At 49.9% G+C, this 23,175-nt stretch overlaps 1 protein-coding gene across 1 annotated transcript in view; it reads right to left on the bottom strand.

Moving 5' to 3' along the window:
- LMF1 (lipase maturation factor 1) overlaps positions 1–23,175 on the bottom strand; it is a 184,066-nt gene that overhangs the window by 125,596 nt on the left and 35,295 nt on the right. Inside the window, exon 2 of the mRNA XM_040574410.1 lies at positions 9,812–9,960. Coding sequence (XP_040430344.1) covers positions 9,812–9,823 — 12 coding nt within the window. The 5' untranslated portion in view covers positions 9,824–9,960. The remainder of the gene's footprint in view (positions 1–9,811; positions 9,961–23,175) is intronic.

Genomic DNA, 23,175 nt, shown 5'->3' with positions numbered 1-23,175 from the left:
AGAAGCGCCCAGCCCTCAGCACGAAGCCTCCCTCAAGCTCTGCAGCACCAGCACAGGTTGGAGGAGCCCGCTTGCTCGGGCTGCAGCGCATTGTTTGAGTCTTTTCTCGTAGAAGTGCCAGGCTGGGAGGACGCGACAGGTACTAGTAGGCTTCTTGGAGACTTTTCTACAACTCTGACAGAAGCAAACTGAAGGCTTTAAAAAATGCTTCTACCTCACGTTATACAAACCTCTCATTAAATTCACAGCCGGTAATTCAAATCTCCTATTTCTTCCTTGCAAAGAGAAATAACGGGCTAGAACACCTCTTCCTTAGCCAGAGAACGACAAGCTTACGCTCATCAGGTGGCACTGCTGCTTGAGCAGCATTGTTCTGTAACTTGAACATCAATTCAGGGCCCCCAGGCAGCCCCATCGAGGTTCAGGCCTAAGATGCTGGGACTTAAGATGCTGGGACCTGCCCAGTTCCTCGCCGCTGGCCCGACACCAGCGCAGGGCTCCACGTTTCCTCCCGGGCAGGTGTCACGCAGCAGCTCAACGCCTTGCCTCTGCACACACATCGACAGAAAGGAAACAGCTTTATATATACATATATATATACATATATATAAAAAAAGCACCTATCAGTGTATTGATAAACACTCTTAAGAGCCACTCCGATGTCAGGGGTAAGAACAGGTAAGAACAGCTTCTTTCAGAGCTACTCGGAGAGCAGCCCCGGGTGACAGTTCGATTCCTGCATGCCGTCACGGCATGATGCGGATGGAGGGAACACGAGCAAATGAACAGCCAACAAGACAAAGAAAAGGACGCTCTGATCTGGTGGGTTTGCTGTGCTGGGAGCAAGGTGATACGGTGCAAAAACTCAACCAGAGGCACCAAGAAAGGCGAGAGCAAAGCAGCCCGACTGCGGGGCTCGGGGGGACCGAAAAGCGCCTTTCTGAAAGAGAAGTCACTGGTGTTGATTTTTGTTTTGTTTTATTTGTTGTTGCTTTTTCCCCCTGCTACCAGAAAGACCCTTTGAGAAACTACCATGGCTGCACCAGCGTTTGATTGACTTTGAAGACGAGCTGTGAGGAGTGGGTGAAAGGGATTTTGAAAAGTACTTGGCACTAACGGCTCCATGCCTTTTAAAGCCACTGAAGGAACAACAAGTCTTCCTGCCAAGGGCTATTACTAGACAAATGGAGAGAGATCAGAGGCACAAAGGAGGTTGCTAAGGAGTCAAGTGTGGGATCCCTGCAGAGAGGAGGAGGCTGCAGCTGGGACGGCAAAGGTCAGAACATTGCAGACATCATTTTCCAAAAATTCCCATGAAGCCCCAGCGCCCGAGTCAGGAGTCTGGCCCTTCCTATGAATAATGAGAAAGCCATAAAAGAAAGCTCCCTTTCTTCCCTCCTACCCACGCTAATGTAATAAAACAAATTAGAATAATTATTCTCAATTTCAGAGCCATAATGCCCAGGATCAGGGCACGCTTGTCACTGAGATGACAACTACATCCGTTTGATTTTTTTTTTTCTTTTTTCTTATTTACAAAGATATCCTAAATTCCAACTTTTATTTCATTACATCTAATGTAATTTTACTACAGGCATCCAGATTCTGTTTGCTTCAAAGTCTTCATTATTTTTGCCAGAAAGTTCATCTCCCTTATTAGCTAATCACATCCCCACCCTTTCCAGTAACCTTTAAAATGCCACCCACGTTATGACACTTAGCAGAATCCAAGCAAAAAAAAAAAAAAGAAGAGTTCAACATAAGCCACTTAGTTTCTAAAATAATTCGCTGCAGTGGGTTAAAAGAAACATTTATTCTAACTGTAAAAAAAAATAATTAAAAAATAAAGAATAAATACCTAATGATATCCACAAAATCTGGAAATAATTGATCCTTTCTCTGTGAAAACACATCTCAGTGTGAGAGACCGCAACATTTAGCAGGAAACAATGATGAGAATTGAGCGGAAGAATTTATTGCTAATTATTATAAATCTTTTTGCACTATTTCTTTCCCAAGACTGCTACCTTAAATGATCTTTTTCTTTCCCTCTGTAAGTCACAAGGGAAAACATATCTTTTGTGTACACTTGAAGAACCAGAGGATTTAAATTATTTTGTAAGCCTCTGTCTGCCAAAAACCTCTCAGGGACTGCTCTGTTCTGCAACCCATGGCAGCAACTCCTCCTTAGGAGGCTTTGAGCAGCCCGGGCAGGCAACGCTCTGACTCGGGGCGACGGTCTGCAGCTATGGTCAGAAAGCAAGATCTGAAAAAAATAAAAAAATAAAACCTTTGCTTAAAATTAAGGCTGGGTGTTTGAATATTATGGATTATACCTGGCAGGGGCTTCCACATCCAGACACCCTGGGTGGTGTAAGAGGGCGAGTGCTGCTGCAGCATCAGCCGTGGGGCAGTGGGAGGCCGAGGTTTCAGGGCCAGGTTTTTGGGACAAAACCGCCCGCATCCTGAAGCGGTTGCAGGGCTGGGGGCCTAGATTTGGGTTCCTTTCCGGCCGTTTTGGTGCATGCTGATCAGACTCTGGAGGGGGCGGCTCTGGGGGAAGGATGTGTGAAAAGCGAGCGGGCAGCAGCAAAGAAGAGAAGGGCCACGAACGAATTCCCTAAATTAAGAATTTCCTATACGCCGACATATCCGGTGTAACAGGGCATGGCGGCAACAACTCCCTATGGAGGGCTCCCAAATACAAGGCCAGCGGGGGGGAAGAAACCCTTCCTTCCCTGCATGACCCTGTCCCTGGCCATCTCGGATGCTCCTGGCGATGCCGCAGAGGTGCTTTTGGCCATCCAGGAGGTCGGTGAGCAGGGAGCATCCCCAGAGGGGTTTTAAGGGCATCAGACAAGGACATGGGCCATGGAAGCCAAGGAGGTGAGGGGATGGGAGCGGAGGCCAGGGCTCAGCTGGCAGGTCACAAACCCGAGGCTTTGCCTTCAGCCGCCCACGTGTGCTGCCCGGGGCCGGGGGCTGAGCGGCACCGACCCATCTGCACTCAGACCCCGCCGCGCCCTCCCAGCTCCAACACCTGGTGCACCAGTGATGGATTGGCAGCTTTAAATCTGAATTTCCTTGCTTTGGGCACTTTTAAATTAAAGTGGTAATGTGCTTTAAATCCTGTTTCCCTGCTTTTCCACTACACTCTTCAATCCCTTCCTCCAGAAACTAATCAAGATGTCTCAGACTCACTTACACTCTCTGCTCCAGCCACCTTCCCTGGTAACTTATTCCATATGTCTGTGATCCTTTGCAAGACACAGCTCCACCTTAATTCCCTGTTTGCTTCCAGTTTCCCAATGTGCAGTTCCACCCCTGGCTCTTGAATCCCCGCCACATCCCCAGTGCTGACAATTATTTGTACAGGACGTCACATCATCGCGCTCTGCAAACGGCACCTAATTAGTCCTTTGACTCCGCTAACATAAGCATCTCAGCAGTGCTGCGTGCTCACCGCCGTCAGGGTGCTGCAGACTGATCCTGATACAAAACCAAATGCTTATTAGAAACTTCAGGGAAAGGCCTGGCTCCCCATTAGCAGTCCAACACGGCTGTGCTGCACGTGCATGAGCTCACCCGCCACGTGCCCACAAAGCGTCGCCGCTCGCAGAGCACCCACGTCCTGCCTGATGTCAGCAGGGGGAAAGGTCCCAGGGAAGAGGTGCAGCAGAAGCCGGTGCCACGCATGCAGATGGTTTGATGTGCACGGTGCCACCCCCATGTGGAGGGGAGCTGATGCTCCGGCACTGCATCCGAGGAGAGGCGGCGACACGGCCCCCAGCAGCCTGTTCCTCAGCCTGGCAGATGCGGTCCCCTGGCCTTTCTCAGCAGCCCCATGTCACATTCATTCACCCTCACGCCGGAGCCAGAAGAAAAAAGCGGGTGCCGATATTCGCGAGCCTCCCCAGGCACATCTCCTACCTAGAGGGCTGCACAACGACCCCAAACCCAAAGTAATGGGAAGGCGCCTGGCGCTCTCCATCCCCTTCAGGGACACACTGGGCATGCCTTCCCCCTCCCTCGCTGGCCAGGCCTGGGAGCGCCCCACGTCAGCAGCCCTGGCTCTGCTCCCGGAGCTCCTGCTGCCAGGGACCCGGAGCAGAGCAGCAGACCCCAGCCCCAGCCGTGACCCTTCGGTGACAGTGAGCAGGGACGGCTGCTCCTGGAGCGCAGCTCCGTGCCGGCAGACAGGCGCAGCAGGCTTGAGAAGAGAAGAGAGGGAGGACCTCGAGGCATTTAACCTCCTTGATTGCTGTTTCTGACAGATATTCACACTGACACTTGCTCAGAGCACACACTTGGATGGGATCCGTGCTGTGAGCACAGCGGTTACAAGCTCGGCTGTACGTAATACAGGGAATTGCAGGCTCCACGTTCGTGTCCCACAACGAGGAAAGCTGGAAGGGAAGAGGCACAGGAGTTGGCTCTAGTTGGAAAGGATGAAAATCCACCCAAACTGAAGCCTGGCGTCACCGCAGGGCACTTCCAGAGGGGCTGCTAACACAGCAGCGATGTGGACGTGCGCCCCGGGGCCAGCAGCGAACGCCCGGGCTCCTTCTGCCGCCAGGAAGCTCAGCCTCAGCTGCTGCCCCTCGCCGGTCGCCAGCCCGACCTGCCCTGAAGGCATTTCACGAGCCTCATGTTTTACAGGATGAGCACCAGCCGTAAAGAGATAATGACATTTCCACGCTGCTGCTTCTCGCTGCAGCCCCCGAGCGCCAGCTGCGCAGCCGCAGCCCAGCGGCAGCTCATGATCCCGGGGGCTGCGTCGCACGGCCGCCCCCAGCCCGCACCGCCGGCACGCGCCCCTTAAAAGCTTCCACGCGTGCTTCCAACATCTCCCAGCCTCAAACGACGTGTGGTGTGGCAGGCAGCGCACTTGCAGTCGCGCGCACCCGTATAAAGCACCCCCGTCCCCTCCGCTCTAAAAGCTGGCGGTTGTTTAACGCTCCCCCCGTTACGCCAGAGAGGTGACGGCGCAGGGACAGGGCCTGGCACACAGCTGGCCGGGCCTGAACCAGCTGCAGGGCTCTTGGCAGCACCGCCAAGGGGCCCCGGCGCCTCGCTGGCACCGGCGCAGCACCCCCGGCACGCCGCTCCCCGACCCCGCTCCCCTCCCAGCCTCTCCCCGGCCCTGCTGGGGGCCCTTTCCCTGCCCAAGCCCCCGCATCACGCAGCCTGGCACTGCCCCAGCGCTGCCCACCCCACGCCCGGAGCGGCTTCCCTGGGGCACCGGCCGTTTGCTTTGCCCCCAAGAACTGCTTCTGCCCTGTCCCGTGTTAGCGTCACGCTCCTCCAGCTCCAGCCGGCAGAGGCGATGCTGTGCTCAGGGTGAGACCTGGGCGCAGAGCGCAGCTTGTTTCTGTCCGCTTAGCTGACAGAGAGATGTGCTGCTCGCAGGGAACAGCCCCTCGCTTAACTACCTCTTGTCAAAAAAAGCCCTCTGGTATGAGGCTTGAGGAGTGGTGTGTAATAAGCAGCGCGCTCTTGGGAATAATCAGTGAGGAAATCATCAAAGCCATGTCTGCAGTGAAAAGCGTCAGCCTCTACACGCCAAGATCCAGCGCGGCGCAAGCCAAACCGCAGCCCGGCTCCCGCACAGCCCAGCCGCGGCCTCGCTCCGCGGCCTGCCGGGACGGCACCGGGGCTCCCGTGGGGTCAGCACTGGCCGGGGCTCCCCCGAACCCCGCCTCGGTCCCGGCACTGCTGTCCCTTCACACACGTGCTCTGTTACCCGGTTTTATCAGCGTTACTACAGCTACGCACACATGTGCTGACAAAAACCTGATTCTCGCATTTCTGAGCGCACAACCTTTCTTTGACACTCGAACTGACGAAGAAAAACTGTGTTTTACGGCTTACGTACGCAACAACTAATGACTTTCAGGATCCAAAGAGCTACTGCAAAGTTCCAGCCACACGCTGCGGGCAGGCTGCTGGCTCAGGGCTTCTCCCCAGCCTCCCGGTGCTCAGCGGTGCAGGATCTGTGCTCCCCTGGTGTGTGGCTCTGGCCGGCTGCAGGTGATCGCACAGAACGTACAAATGACAGTGGTCAGCTGCTTTCACATCTCTTGCAAAACGAGAACGGGAATTACATCTGCTGAACAGAGCGTTAGCTGCAAATCACAGCTCCAGATAAAAGGGCAGCTCACAAGCGGTACTGCCGCCTGCCAGAAAACAAACAAGAACCAAAGCAAGGCGTGCTCATCTCGAAGCAAAGCCCAGGGCCCACTTAGTGCCGCGGACGACCACAGCCCGGGGAAACCAGCAGCTCCCTCCGAAAGCACAAACCCAGACAGCACAAGCGTGCCTTGGCTTTGAAACGCCGGGGAGGGCAGGGGAGATGCTGAGCCAGGGGAGCTCGGCTGCTCATCACACAGGTCTCGTTACTGGGGCTTAGGCCATCGCAAAAACCTATGGTCAGGCTGGGAGAAGAGCCTGCCCCAGGTGCCATGAGCGGCCCGGGGAGCCAGGCCGGCACGCAGCCCGCTGAGCTGGGCCATCCCCAGCCACACCGAGCCCTGCAGGGCTCTGCAGGAACACACCCTTGGCCTGCTGAAAAACACAGGTACGTGAGAGGGACAGGGCTCTGCGAGCGCAGCATCGTGCCTTCAGCACCTCCCCAGGCAGCTGCAGGTGTCAAAACACCCAATTACCACCCGGCAACACCGCTGGGCTGCTCCCCTCGGCAGGCTGAGAGCAGCTAACAGGCTGAGCACGCGCCTCTGCCTACCCAGCCCACCCCGTCACTCTTGGTGCTCTGCATCTCCCAAGCCTGAAGACATCTGAGCCAGAGTCATAAGCAAAGCGATGAAGATTTCAAGTCACAGAGTACTTCTGCGGCATAAATCTGTTTGCATCACTTATTTCCTAACACACGGCTCGCGCACAAAGGGACCACTATTCTTTTGCCTCTGCATGTTCCTAAGAAGCATCCGTCTTTACATCCTGCACTAATGGGTTATTAGGAACATCAAACATATAGATTGAATCACATAATTACGCCTTTTTAAAAGTCAGCAATATTTGAGATCAGCCCAGCACTTGCTGCCAATCAAACCCCAGCAGCAGAGCCCGAACGCACGCCTTGCCTTGCACGGGAACGCAGGAGGGATTATTTTACATCTCATACGCTGCATCTCTCCCAACAAAGCCCAGCCCGCTCACAGGCAAGTCGTGCACGACGAAGCAAGATCTGGCCACAAATACTTTTCCAGAGATCCGCACAGCCTCGCTGGGAAGGGGGCTTGGGGCTGCTCCTGTTCCATGCAGGACGTGCACCGTGCAATGGGATGCTCTGACCACGAAGCCTCATGTTGCTCATTTCAGACCCCATCAGCTCTTGATTTGTGAGAAAACACTTCCTCTTACTCTCAAAGACGATGCTATTCTGGGACACAGACAACGACACGTCTGATATTTTAGAGGTGGATAGCGTTGCTTGTGTCCTGGGGTGCTGGGAGGGCTAGCCAGGAAGCTGCAAAGCTGGCACCGTGAGGGAGCTGGAAGCGCCTCCCTTCCTACAGTGAGGTTTTTTTGTACCTAGAAGCTACTGGGCTTGATAATCTGTCTGTTCCCTCAAAGAGGCTGCAACGGACATAGGAGCGTCAGCATTTATTCCCGCAGAAACTGCTAGTGCTTTAATGCAGTCTCCGGTTGCTGGAGCTCTGCATGGAAAGAGTTCCCAAATCTGATACACTGAGAAGGGGAAAAAAAAAAAAAAAAAAAAAAAAGAAGGGGGGCTGAAAAGTGAACTCCACACCCTTGTGCTGTTCATGATACAGGAGCTGACTTCAGAAAAAAGGGGAGCTATGGGATGGGAACCTGCAGTCTTTCCTGGGAGCCATCACATTGCAAAAACCAGACATGCTGAACCATTTAAGGTGAGCTTCAAAACTGTTTATGGCATCGCTCGCCTACCATCCGGCACAAAGTGAGAGAAATAAAGCTGCCCCGAGGATGGCGTTTTACAAGGAAAACCCTACCCCAGCCAGCTCAAGAGCCCCCAGAGAACCGTGCAGGGAAAGTCAAACTTTCTGTGCCAGACAATCACTGCCAATCCCTCCCCCTGGGAAACCTTCCTTCGGCCCCCATTTGTGCGCATGGTTCAGCTCTTGCCCAGATTAGTGAAGAAATCAAAGACTGCCTTTGAGCAGGTGCACCTGTGCTGCAGGAGGATATTTCGGTTTCACGCATTAAACTTGCGTCCCGGTGCCTGCAAGCGTCATTACCCTGGCCGAGAAGGAAATGTACACGTGTTTGGGCCCCAAAACATTAAAGATCCCATCAATCACCGATTTCCACTTGCTTGTACAGATTCCCATTTAATGACCTTTCCATGTTTTACTCTCCCATGCCTGTTACTTACATATCAGCAACCAAGACAGACAAGGGACTCAAGGGGTGGCATCTATTTTGCAGAGGGCTCTTCCTAAAATAACGGGAGAGTTATTACTCTCTGGATAAAGCTGAGGGGCAGCACAGAGATAACAATAACAAAGACCTTTCATGAGCGTGATTTTCCTTTACATCAAACCTGTCCCATAATTCAGAGTATAAGTAACAAATTAACAGGAGCAGAGCAAAGCACAATCAGAATCCCATTCTAACAGGAAAGCAGGACACAAACTTGGTGATCATGTAACTTAAGGTTCAGAAGGCATCCCTGCCCATGGCAGGGGGGTTGGAACTAGCTGATCTTTAACGTCCCTTCCAATCCAAGCTGTTCTATGATTCTACAATAAATCGTTTAATCCATCTCTATCGCCCCACAGCAGGGACAGATCTATTCAATTAATAGCAAGTAAGAACTGCAGGAATCAATCCCTCCAGCTTTAGGAAGCAGAGCAAAATCAGCAACGCTACACGACAGTTATGGCAAAGAAATGAACGCAACTAAGAGTGAGTTGTGAAATACCAGTTGTGTGACATATACAGAAAACAACAAAAAAATTCCTGCTCCTTCAAGCAGAATTTGCTGAACTGTCATAGGCTGGGCAGTGCCACTCTGACGCAACAAGTATGCAGCATGCATTTTCCAAGAATATCTGCTGCAATAGCACACTGCCCACTAACAAAGTTGAAAACAGGTGACACTGAGGTTAACACATACAAAGTTTGCTCTTTATTTAGAGGAGGATAACTAAGAGCTTAGTAAGCTTGACTACAGATTGAAGCACTTTGAGAGCTGGGATAAGAGAGGGGCTTTAGAGAAAACAGACACAGGAACGTCCCACCTGCCTGCAGTCTTTCTACAGCAATGATCCTCAGATGAAAATTTGGGGATATTTTGAAGAGTCCAACACGCAGATGCAGATCACAGGATAATGCCCCTGCCACACCTTTACTTTAACAAAGATGTGTCAGTTCCTGACAGATTCCTTTACAACCTACTTGGGAATTTCCACTGGCACTTGGACAGTAATGCACCAATTGTTCTCTTTGAAATCACGGAGCAGAGAATGACATTTCAGTAAAGCACACACAAAGAAAAAATAACTCAACATAAAGCTCCTGGTTCCCGGGAATTACCCACTGGATTCGCAGGCAACTTATCAAAAAGCCACAATGCCCAGGTCTTAAACTTCACTTTAATTCCTTTTAAAGAGCCAGTCACAAGAACAGCACCAATACATCAACACACATTCTTTTACTCCTGTGTTTGTCTTTCTTAAAGTAAACACTAATATTAAGTTTAAAGATTCAGTGAAACAGAGAATAAGGCATTTCCTGCTACAGGCTCCTTCCTTAAAACCAGAAAAAATCCTGAACTAGAGGGTTGCGATGTGTTGTGCCAACTTACTGCTCCAAGCATGATCCTGAAGATCAGCCACCGAAAGCCCCAGATGACGATGCTGGACGGAGGCGTGGAGTGGGGCAGGCGGGAGAGGGTCCAGAGCGGGCAGAGGAATATCGCCAGGAAGCCAGTCTCCAAGAGCTGCGATTCCCATCCTGTGGTACAGGCACGTGAGAAACAAAAAAGAAAATATTTATTGTAAGAGTCCTATCGATTATCCTTTAACAAATTTAAAACACATAAACAGGGAAAAACAAACAAACAAAAAAACCTAAAAGCATACTTCAATGCTTTTGAAATTTAGCTTGAGGGAACTTGGCTGCCAATTCTGTTCTAATTCACACATCACACACTGACTTCGCTACATGAATTCAGATGCTTTAAGCAACACCATCAGCTTCAGAAAAATACATCGCTGTACATCGGTAAACGCATTTCCCACCAACTCCGTCTTTAATACCCAAGTCTGTATTCTCACAGAGACATAGAATGGTTTGGGTTGGAAAGGACCTCAAAGCTCATCTAATTCCAACCCCCCTGCCATGGGCAGGGACACCTCCCACCAGACCAGGTTGCTCAAAGCCCCATCCAGCCTGGCCTTGAGCACCTCCAGGGATGGGGCAGCCACAGCTTCTCTGGGCACGCGTTATCTTTGTTCTTCCAGTCTGACAGCACTGATGACGTGCACCTACACTTCTGGCTGTGCTGTTTTTCCTTCAAGAGCACGCACCGACACTTGTGTTGTTTACGTGGTTATTTCATTCAACAAGAACCAAAAGAAAGCGTACGTGCTATTACGAAGCAAACGAAAATGCAACTTAAGCGCCCTGGGAATTGGCAAAGTGACCCAGGAACACAAGTGAACAAACAACGCCACTGGTGCTTCCTGCAGGCTGTGACCGCTGCTGCAGGGAAGAAAACCCACCTCTTGCTGATGGGCTCCTCGTTTATTCATCAGTGCTTCCATCCTAGCACAACCAGAAGCCTATAATTATTCTACCCTAAAAATACAGAAAGGGGAAATCCAGCCAGCATGCCCCGAAGCCTTTGCAGTAAACCTGGTCCGACATCTCATGTCACACGCCATTGTCTAAAACCGGCAGCATTTGATGAATGCACGTGGAAGGTTTTCCTCAAACCTGCTACGCCCCAGACACTGATGAATGACATCTCTGCTGGCCTGTGCAGCACCATCCCGCCGGCTGCCCTGCATTCATGCCACGAGCCAAAAAGGGCAGTCTACATCTTCAAAAGAGGATGATTAAAGTCGCATTAGGTTCTATTCATCATCAGCATTAATGTACAACCAGAAGCTTTGGATCTTTAATCATGAAGAAAAATCATAATGAAAAAAGTCCAAATCATCCATCAAGCCAGTTTCACACACTACTGGATTTGGCAAAAGGACTCTGGAGTTAATACCAGTGCATCTGAGATCAAAGCACAGCCGTGTAACACCACAATAACCTGATACCTGTGACACTGAACACTTTGGAGAAGATAGGCTATAGCCCATGTCATGCAAATCTGCATTTTGCATTTTATTTATCCAGCACAGCATACAGTATAAATATTGAAATGACTGCTCTGGAAGAGCCAGAACATTGCATTTATGTTTTGACAGGTGAAATTCAACCTCCCCTACGTTAAGTAACAATATACCGATCCCAAAACCAAAGTCAAATTCATTACACCAACTTTGTCCCACTTCCAATCACACACACTTGAATTTTCAAATATTTTTGTGCAATACAATTGCACTCTGAAGACATTAAGAAAAAACACTAAATGCCTAAAAGAGGGCAATTCCTGAAAACGCAGCAACCTCGTGAGAGCCATTTAGGACACTGATATTCTTACCTACATAACTGCATACAATAAACCAGACAGCACCCATGGGTCGTTCATAGCCACACTTTTTCTCAAGACTCCCCAAGACACTGCTAGTTGTAAAGTGGAAGAAACAGTTTGGTCCGCTACAACTCTGTCTCCCCCAGCTTGGAAAAGACGACTTATCAAAGGCATTAATTAGTTCCAGCTCCAGTTTGAGATACCTGAAACGCACATGCAGTCAATGTTTTTTTAGACGTGTGATTTGACTTTGTCACACAAGGAAAACCACACTAAATTCACTTTAAAATAAGAAATAGCAGTAGTGGAATCTCCCTTTTTTAAAAAATGTGCAAAAGGTTCCTTAAAGCAAAATACACACACACATATATATATATATATATTTTTTTAAAGATTATTGTACTTAAAACAGCTATTAAAAAATCCCCATTCTTCCTCCATACATCCTGTGCTTTCTAGAACAGATACTCCAACTGCCAAAATTAGCGCTTCTGGGAGGAGAAGTGAAGTATATTGTTATAAAAGCAGCTGCACCAGGAAAGCAATGGCTAATACAAAATGTGAAAGGTTAATTGTTACTAAACCCAGCCACAAATAGCAGTTATGGGTCTAACTGGCACCAAAACGGTAGTATATCTCACGCGTTTCTGCCTGCACAAGAATCCCACTGTTATCAGCGTTTTCATATGGTAATGACCGTGTCCCCCCGCAGACACACGCTATGCACGCTGGATGGCTGAGTAGGAAGGCAGGAGCCTCCACGTCCCCAAACTGCCTCTGGATCCGCAGCCGTGCCTCCCTTCGGAGAGCAGCATCGCCCCTCTCCACGCAGGGCACAGTGACATCTTCGCTATTTTATTTTTAACCCAAACTCCCGGGAAGGCGTCTGCTGGCTTGGAGGGAAAGCACAGCGAAGGATCGAGCGGTCCCGTGCCCCATTTCTTGCGCGTGGCGCGGGTCACACCAGCACGCCGAGACCCACGCACGTGCGCGCGCATGGCAGAAGCGAAGCCGAAGCCTCCCTGGTATGCGGCTGGCCTCAAAGGATCATCAGTTCAGCCTGCACCTGTGCTCCTCGTTCCAAAGCGACAAGTTGGGATCCTGGCACCACCACCCGGCTGCGAGTCCAACAGCACGATGTGATGTGCCAGCCAGGGGACAGCTCAGCGCCGCGCGAGGACCGCGGCACACAGTGCTCCCCAGCTGTTGGTGGAAGCCTCTTAAATTACCCGCTGCTGACAGCGGGGGCTGGCAGCGGGTGCAGCTGAGCCGGCACCAAACAGGGTTTTGCTGCAAGTGCAGCCAAGGACAAACTACGGTCACGGCACCGTTTCAGAAGTCTCCGTCTAAACCTCCTCCGCTTGCAGCTAGATCCCGTTCAGCTCCAGCATCCGTGCACGGCGATGGGCAGATTTGCTAGCACGGATGAGGCTTTGGTGCTGTGTGCTGCTGTCCTTCGCTCCGCTGCTGACCCTCATATCAGATCACACCAAGTTCCTGCTAAAAAACAAGTCTGAGATGCAGATATGCACGGAGAGCCTCTGATTTATTAACGGCCCTCTTCCTGATGCACCAAGCAACCACAGCTGGTAATGTGGTCATGCGGATCAGTTTTCCATGCTAGCACGCCTCACCCGTGCAGCCACATCTCCTGCCCTCGGCAACCTCCATCCATCTCCTCCTCGCCCACAGCAGCCGCCTACCCACCGCCACTGCTCTCCCCTTCCCTGTTTGACTCACCTCGCCACCAGAAATGAAAACGGGGGAAGGTTTTGCAGCCTCCCCAGTTTCACCATGGCCTCTGGATGTTAAATTTTCCCTTCCCGTCTTACTCTGCACCTCATCCATCCGGCTGCTCACACAGCAACCGAGCTGGCCCCGACCTCCCCGAGATGCGTGCTCCTTCCCCACACTTCCCCAGCTTCCCTGACCCACCATCCCCCCAGGGTCCTCACCCCATGATTTCTCTCTCACTCCCCCAAAGTCAGTCTTCTACTTCTGTTTGTGTTTTAACTTAAAACTACAGGCTGGGCTAAGCCTTCAGCTCAGACAAAAAGTCAGACAAACATGAACTGTTTTTAGCAGGGACTCATCCATGACCGTAGCTTGTAATTCTTATAGCTGTAATCACATGCAAATAAAATAGAGCTTGATGCTACTCCACAAGCACTACAAGCACTTGTGGGTAGGATTATCCGAGATGCTGTGAGCATCGTGTTTTCTACTACAACTTACTCACCACAGCTGTATCCAGAGTACAGTGCAGAAAGCAGGGGGAGCTCTGCCCCATTTCAGCCTCACCCTGTTGTTGATACCAGAAAGCAAGACTACAAGACCCACCAACAGAAACCCCGAGTTTCTACCACTGACTTACAAACAGTTGTTCTCATCTGCCCCCTAAACGCCTCAGACTCAACCCCTTGCAGTCTTAGGAAGGTTCGAGGCCATAACCACGTGGCTGGACTTTGCCACCTTTCACTACCACTTCCGAGCCTCACAGAGTCCAGATGCGTTGTGGCTCCTCCGAGGAATCACCCAAGCCATCACACCTCAACAGGGAAGACCGCAGGAAAAGCTGTGACTTAGCTGATCGTGTAGGTTTCCTTTCCAACTGGATTTTTCTCCCCCTTTTTTCTGCTAATTGGTCAGTGTTGAGATGCGCTGGGCCAGACAAAGGAGCCCGACACAACCGCATCCTCCATCCCCACCGAAATACTGGGAACCGCACACCAAGCCCTCCTCCAAGCCGCAGGAAATCCCAGCCTCGACATCTTTGGGACAGCTCTAGCAAAGCAAAAGCACTGACATGAAGGAATTCATCACCGTGACCTGTGAAGACCCAAAGGGAGAAAAAGTCAAGTAATCCAAATAATCCCCCAATTTTGGGAACTGAGGGCAGGCACTCGGTGCTGGAGGCTTTCGCAGCACCTGTACGACAGCCACAGAGAAACCGGCACACGATGGGAACTGAGCACCAGTGCCAGTAATGAAGCAACGACTTCTCGCCTGCAGTGATGCTGATTTACCACCTGCAGTGACACTTCCCAGCCCTAGCACTTTCGGAGTGAAACCTGCTTTTACAAATACCAGCAAACCCCGCGGTCCTTAGAGGCATCGAGGTCATCTCAGCACGGCAACTCGCATCCTCAAAGCTCAGAGCAATTCATCCTCACGCCTGGGCTGAAACTCGGGGCTCACCTCGGCCCCCCATCCCTCCGGCCCTGGCGCACACTGATACTGCTGGGAACGAAAGGGTCACGTTGTTGACCCACCTGCTCCTGTTTTCTTCAGTTGGATCTAGTCAAATTTCAGCAGCTGCAGCACGCCACAATGCGCCATTGTTATCTCCCGCGCAGCAGGAGAGGGAGCCAATTTTTTTTTTTTTTTGAAAAAAAAAATGAAAAAGTAAACTGCCAATGGTGGCTGCACTTGCCTCACACGCGTTTCGAATGTTTGTTACATGCTCCTAACTTGATGTAGCAAAATCCAGAGTTTGGCATTTTCTGAGGTCTCCACCGGGGAGGGAGTGCGGGGAGAAGCAGAGAGGTGCTGGGGGGGCACAACAGGAGGCAAGAAGGGAAGAAAGGGAAGCAACAAAAAATAATAATAAAGTTTTCCCATTTTTCTTTTCAGGGTTTTCAAATGTTTTTCTTCAAAATTAAGTAAAACCATTCATCCAAATTCTCAGCTAGGAAATTTAGCTCAGCATCAAGTGATCTCTGGAGTCAAAACCCATTTGCTGCTTAAAGGAGGAACTGTGAGAGCCTCCACCGTGCTGCCTCACCAAGTTCTTCAGCAGGGAGCATACTCCTTGGCAGAAACATCTGATGTACTGTGGAAAACATTATTGGTACTTAACATGTAGAAAAAAAAGTCAATTTGGTATGAACGGTCTCCAGAAAAGTCCAAAGCAGCACCATTATGGCTCCCTATAGAGAGTATTATTTCTTAACGGAATATAGATTATGTAGCATTATATCATTAAGTTTCCAATTTTCATCTTTATTATTTACCGTCAAGTACGTGATGAAAAAAACATCCAAGCGATCGCAGCTTGCCCGCGGCTCCCGAGGAAAGCCACGAGAAGCCCTTCCCACCCAGCCCAGGGCTGCACCTTCGGCTTCCCGCGCCCCCGGCCAGGTTTCTGTTTGCACGTCCGGCAGGGGAGAAAGCCACGAGCCAGAGGACACAGAGACGGCCAGACGAAAGGCCCAAAGATAATAAAGGTTCTTATTTTCAATTCATCTATTCTTCTGAGGAAAAAAAAAAAAATCAGTTGATCAAAACCAAAAACCCGTACCTAGCTGTAGCATAAATAGCTCAGAATTTATTGTAATTTTTTTTCTTTCTACAGTATGGGTGAAGGAATAACAGCAAACTGCTTCTCCTTGTACACATCAACACACAAAATTTATAGAGGGCACGTCTGCACGGCGCAGACAAATGCTCCTACAACGTACACACATTTTATAGCTTTCAGCCAGCACACAGAGGAGCCGCAGCGCGGACGGCGCAGCTGTCCCCCTATGAATATTGGGTGTCACACTCGCTGGCAGCCAGCGCAGGGAAGATACCCAATACTGACCGACTCGCACTGGAATCAGATTAACTGCTCCTGAACCCCTCCTCCCTACCTCCCTGAAATTCGGTATGATAGAATTTAAGCTGTAGCGTTAAAACACCTGTTGAAAATAGCATCGGATACGTTGATGGCTTCAGGATATTCTGGGTAAGGGCTTCGGCCTGCAAGCACTCGTCGCAACCAGCACTTGCAGTCCCACCGACGGAGTCAGACTCACGGCCGGGCACGAGCACAGTGCTGAGCACCCAGGTGCTGAGCTCCGGAGTGCTCCCGGGGCACCCGGCTGCTCCTCCCCGAGCTTCCCCTACTGCCCACTACCGATCTCTCCCGCTGGCAGAAATACAGCACGGGTTGGGAAATGCACCGCAGCGGGCTGACAAATACTTCGTAATACGTACAATTGCCCTAAAGGAGCCAGGTCAGACCTAGCCCTCTTCCAACTGGGAAAGACAAATCAAACAAATAAACAAAAAATCCACACACCCACGGAAGATGAACATTTCTGCTTTTTCCTTACCTAAAAAAAAAAAGAAAAAAGAAAAACAAAAAGAAAAACTGTGTAAATCATTACAACTTTCATCACTCGTGGCAAGAACTTCCTCCAAGGAAAGGAAAGGTCCTAACTTTGCTGAGCTGCATCGTTTTGAAGTGCCTTACCAATATGTCCACTGCTAAGTTAAAACGCCATGCTTGTCAGCCAACTACAAACACCATTTTTATCTCCAGCATGAAATACCATCCAGGCTAAAATCCACGGCAAAATTATCACCAGTACCAACTGGGTTTGGCTTTCACACAGGAGATCCACATGTCTTAGCTACCACCTGCTGCAATGTGGTGAGGAGAGGAGCGGAGCAGGCTCACCAGTCAGTCCCTGGGACCAACACGGGGTGGGAGAGGATGGGGCAGAACCCCTGGGAGCAGGATCTGCTCGCTGCGGTGCCGTGTCAGGCAGAGCACGCAGCAGTTCAGCTGGAGTTCAGCTTAGACTACAGAAGGGAAGCCTTGAAACGCAGCGATGTTGGGCAAATCGCTTTGCTGTGCAGAAGTTCACAACATCATCGGTCGTGCTGTGCAGCCCAGAAGCACTGTGCGCTCTGCGAGGCAGCGCCAGCAGCTGTCCTTCCCTTTTTATTTATTTTTTTCCCTTCTTTGCGGTCATTTCTCCTTTTCCAGAAGGACTACAAAACTATCCAGGCGGCAGAGACCCAGCCCCTTCGCTCTCTAGCTTTCCAAATATCACTGAAAAATTGAGTTGCAAAAAGCAACATGCAAGAAATGTTCAAGTTTGTGTCAAGTTTAAAAGGTTTCCCAGGGCTCCCTATGGACAAGATTCCTGGCAGTTCCTAATAGATACACCAGATCTCTCCACAGTTGCAAAGTCATTCTATAAACATGAAAAACCCACTAATAATGTCACAGGGCAGTTCTGGATATCTTCTATCGGTGAGAGCAGACATGCAAGGCTTAACTTGGAAATAATTTAGGTCTTCCGATCAACCACCAAAAGCTAAGCCCAGGGCAGCAGCACTGCATACATATTCATTCACAAGCATTTTCCAAAATCACAGCTTGCATCTCAGAGCTCTGAAAAACCAACTCATTGCTAACATAAAGCACTGTGTTTTTCTTTAAAATTTTCTGAAATCCCTTGCACAGGCTGTGCGAACGGCCACATGCAGCTGGAGCCATGGATGTGTCCCAAATGGTGAAACTCCAGCTCCGCGCAGCTTCTGCGCTCTGCATCTCCTCTGCTACGGTGGGAAAGAGCCCAGAGCAGGTTCCTCTGACTTGTCAGCGACCAAACACCTTAGACATACAGCAAAGATCTCCTTCCAACTGATACAACGCAGAAAGTCGTAACTTTAAGACTTGAAAAATACTGCGCAGCAACAAGGCTGCTTCATTCTGAAGTCACCCTCCTCCCCCCAACACAATCCCAAGTGCAAAAGATGCTGACCTCAGAAGCACATCTTAACCTGGACTGAGAAAGGAGGACAGATGATTAAAAAAGGAAGAGATCAGCCCGCCACAGTTCTGAAGAAAAGACAATGAGGAAAGAAAATGATTTATTGCTTCTCAATCCGGTGGCGCCTTTCACTTAAAGGCCTCCGAACAAAGAGGCAGGTCTCCTAAGCTGCCTGCCCCACGGGGTCTCCTTTCAGAGCAATGAAAGCCAAAGCTCAGAGGGCCTAAGGACAGAGCCCTCTTTGGCATCTTGTCCTGGGTGAGGGCGGATGGCCCCGCTCCCACCCCCGGGACACGCTGCTACTGCAAACACCCACAAGCCCAAATCTGCTCCAGCATCCCACAAAGTCTGCCCCATCCGTTTTTGCACATTTCACCACTTACTTTTCAAATTCCTCGTTTGCCAGAGATTACAGACTAGAGATACTTCACGTTTCTGCAGGCAACAGAGTAGTTTTTCATGTTGTTGGAAGATTTGGAAAAATGTTATCAATAACTTTTGTTCTTAAAGTATAAACCACACAGAAAAAAAAAATTTAGCATAAAAACTTTTAAAAGCTTCCAAGTGCTCTCCAGGGTAGTCATTAGAAACTACTTAGGTAACAGGAGGGTGATAACAGTGAGTTAATGCAGCGTTAAATTAGCCCTCCTTCCATGCAGAACTTTAAGTGACAGAGGAATCAGTTGGGAAGATTTTTATTTTATTTTTTAAATAATGAAGTTAATGGATTTCCTGTTTTTAGCTCTGTGGGCGGCTGTCATTTTTGAGGGATCCATATATACTGTATTTAATTACTCCATCTTAAAGTAACAAAAATAATTTCCTCTGTCTTCATCTGAACCCACTGGCACCAGCATCCCTCAGGCATGGCCACCAAGGCAAGGAGAACATCCAAGCGTTGCTGCTCTCCAGGTGCACTCCATAACCACAGCGGCTGCTGCCTACTCTTTGACTTCTCAGCATCAACTCGTACCTCAAAATCTTCACATGACCAACCGCCACCAAGACCTGGGCCGTAAATCTCGGTGAACTGAGAGGAAGGAGCATCAGGAGCGGTGCACAGCCAAGAGATGGCAGCGGCTTTCCGGGGTTCTCCACCAGGCTCCCGCAGGCACAGCTGAGATCGGTGCTGGGCCCCAGGGCACGCCACCAGCAGCTCTGACAGCTCTTCTGGACCCAGCTCCTGCACTGCGGGACTCACCCCGTTTCCCCAATGGATTACCACAAGCAGGCTCCATGACGGCCATCAGTACACTTAGACAAAGATCAGCGTGACTTGGGCTGACCACAAAGATGGAAGGAGAAAAAAAGCTGGGCATCCTGCAATGGTCCACGAGCCACAGGGAGAACTTCGTAAGCGAAATGGGAAGTGACAGGAGGGACTGACTGCGAAACAAGATCCCAAAGAACAGAGCCGGAACAGAAGCAGAATGGAAGGAAAGGCCATGAGCAAAGTGAGACGACCATGACCAGATGATATGAGCCAGTTAATGCTGGTGCTACCTGTCGCATTAGGGTACGGCACAGTGCTCTGCAAGGGTTCCTGCTCAACCAATTCCCAGCGGAAGAAAAGCAAACAGCATTAAAGGCTTGAAACAAAAAAGCCTGAAGGCCAAGAACAATCCCTGGCTGACAGGAGTCTTGCAAGGGAAGCTTTCCCTGTGAAAACGATAACCTGCCTACTGCAGAGTGCTCTGTTTTCCTTTGAAGCAGCTGGCTCTGGTGCTGCTGGAAACAAGTCTCGATAGATCACTGGTCGGGATCCAACACCGTGATTTCTACACTTCCCCGTGCGGAGGTTCAGGTATACGCTGCGCATACCAGTGGAGACCATCTACTGCCAGGTTCCCATGGCACTGGAAAAACAAAAGGGAAAAATATGCATCATCGCTAAAGAACTCTGGTTCCTGGGACAAATAATTATAACCTGAAAGGGACTTTCTTTCCAATTATCCTTTCTGTGCTGATCGCTTTGAAGTCCACGATATAACTAAAGGCCAGTTACCATTCTCTGGTGATTTTTTTTCTGCAAACCCACGCTGATCACATGAAAAGAATACATGATGGCACAGCCAAGCGCACAGAGTCAGGGGGTTTTGGCCTGAAAGAAAATAAGCAAAAGCAGAACATACCCAAAGGATGAGAAAGGCAAAGGCTGAACCCTCACCTACCAAACCAGAACAGTCAGGGGTTGTTCAGGATTCAGTAGTTACTACACACATTCCTGCTGTGTGACTGGAAAAGTCCAAAATCCACGTCTCAAAAGCTTCCTATTTGCTCAGCTAGGAGTGGGTTTGTGCAGAGCAGGGCCTGCCTCCCCTGCTGCCACCCGCAGCCCCGCAGGACATGGCTGCTCCCCTGCCCTGCGGTGACAGCCACAGCCCGGTCACAGCAAGGGAAGGCAGGAACAGCAGCAACCAGCACAAACCTTCCTTCAGGGCACTTGAGGCAGTGCTGGGATCAGCAGGCGGGAGCTCTGACACTGCCTGGGGGTTAAAACTGCTGGGAAGGTCATTGTGCAGCTTGGCCTTGCTCCAGGTGGGCTCTGAGGTGGCACGGGAAATGAGAGTCCTCAGATCGATGGAAAGATGCTAAGACCGACCTTTGGAAGGCAGAAGTGAGTATGAAACACCAAGAAATCCCTCTAGTGCTCATCTCTTCCAGACCATTCCTTCTTGCTGTGCTTTTCCTCCTTACTCTCCACCAAGAAAGCCCTAATACGAAGTAGAAAGCCAGCAATTTCCACCTTTACAAGCAACCTGTTGAACACATTTTATCTGTTCTTTATGGACAGGACCCCTGCAGTACCGTGCCATGTGCCTGTGGAGCTAAATTGCTAAAAACAGGTGTCTGTTGGGTGTTAAATCTATCTTCAGGCTGCTTTGGCAGCTTAAGAAACCATTAGCAGCTGTTAACATGGTTAGCATGGCAACATGGGAGCCTAACAGCTCAACCAGCCTGCTTTCTTCACCATTTCAAAACTATCGTTCCCCCACTTGTACACTTCAAGCAAGAGCAAATTAAAACCAATACCATGAAGGCACCTGGCAACCTCTTTTGCTAGCAGACTTATAAAGCAAGTCATGAAATAAAGAGCATATTAGACAAACTTTTCCTGCCGTATCACGTGAGATTCCCATTGCCCTTAAAAGCTCACATTTTAACCTCATGCGAGCACATGCTTTGACACCAACATTTGCAGGAGACGAGAAATACTCACCAAGGAGCAACTCCCTTGTGCAGCTTCCCTGCCAGCTTGAATTAAACGTTTCATTTTAAGTTTTCTCTGCCCCCCTAAATTTCTCTCAAACATACTGCCTTGAAAATAGCAAGTAGGGAAAATAAAAAACCACCCAACCCACTAACCCCAAGCCATCCAACGCCCCAACCAGCCGAGGGCTCACAGGAGTGGGAACTGAGGTGTCCTCTCCAGAACGAGAAGACCATGGGCAGGTTATGGCCAGCTTTTAGGCTGAATGTGAAAGGCAATCCCAATGCAGGAAAGAAAAGCCAGGTCCAAGTAGTAAGGAGACACAGAGGCAAGGAGAACACAGCGTTGCACACTAGTAGGGCACTGCCCCTTGGTTTCTTATGGGCTGTTCTTACCAGTGCACAGCCCGGAGACACTGGCCATGGTCAGGGTCCCACCGCTTGGCACGACCACCACTCATCCCCATGCAGCTGCACACAACCCACCACCTGCAGAGCTCGTGCTCCAAATGCTTTGGGCAGCAAGTGCCCGAGGTAGCAGCAGCCCTGCTCGCAGGCATGGGGCTGGAGCCGGGACAAGCTCGGTGTTCACACGGCCCTGATCCTGCCGACCACACTCATCTAACGCAACAGCGGCGGTGCTCGAGCCAGCAGCCACCGGGAAGGGGAGGAGTGCAGGGTCCATTTCCTTCGGCAGCGATTAATTCCAGAAACTACTTTAACCCACATGTGGGGCTTTGTTACATTCCTTCAGCATCTTCTGTGTTTGAGACCTTTAAGAGACCAAAAAAAAAAAAAAAACCACACAGGATACTACTAATACAAGACAGCATGACAATAATCACTACAGTACCTCTAATACAAGTTTTCTTATTCTAAAAGGGGATTTGCTCGGTCCATAGCGAAGGCTATTTTGGGGGATTAAGGTTAGATAAGAAAACTGATATTGCTGTGTCCTTTAGGACATTCCCTCAGTCCCAGCAGAAGTAAACAGGGCTCTCCATTCAGCTACATCACCCTGAAGTAACTCAACCAGTGTAGCCTCAGTGACGTAAACCTGCTGCAATTCAGGAATGGTTTAATCCAGGCATTTTTCAACATGAAGATCTCAGAAGTGGCCAAAATGACTAATGGGACCTCAACACCCACAGCTTTAACCTCGAAGAACAAAGGAAGAAAGAGGGAGCGGGAGGAAGGAAGACCAAACGCGGACCTCAGGAAATCAAAAAGCTGCTTTCAGAACCCATCTGACTTTAAAGAGATCTGATGGATACGTAGGAGGAAGCAGCAGTTTTTTTGGCAATCACAGGACAAATGCCAAAAAGTCAACTGCATTAGGAAGTTGTTCTCTCCCTGTACAGTACAAAGAGATGAGCAAATACACAAACAAGCAGAAACGCTGATGTTCAGAGACCTGAACTACGCACCAAGTCTTCGAGTCCCGAAATCTCACTGTTAATACAAAGAAAGAGGTGAACTAGATCAGCAATCAATGAATTCAGTGCTGGAACAACAAAGCTAACACACAGGACATTAAAATTATAAACAACAGAAGAAATCAGAAATACTTCAACAATTCTTTCCAGCAACAGCAACATTTCTCACTCCAGATCCGCAAGGGACCATTCGGACAATTAGTCGGTCTGCAGGAACGTGAAACCTCCAACACAACTGACCTGGCAAACCTGTTACCACATACTAAGACAGTTCACCACAGAAACAAAACCGACCCACTGTAGACGCTGGTGTTCTTCTCAT

The sequence above is a fragment of the Cygnus olor genome, chromosome 15 (assembly GCF_009769625.2).
Source record: "Cygnus olor isolate bCygOlo1 chromosome 15, bCygOlo1.pri.v2, whole genome shotgun sequence".
Classification (NCBI taxonomy): Eukaryota; Metazoa; Chordata; class Aves; order Anseriformes; family Anatidae; genus Cygnus; species Cygnus olor.
This window is presented reverse-complemented; position numbering and strand designations above follow the sequence as displayed.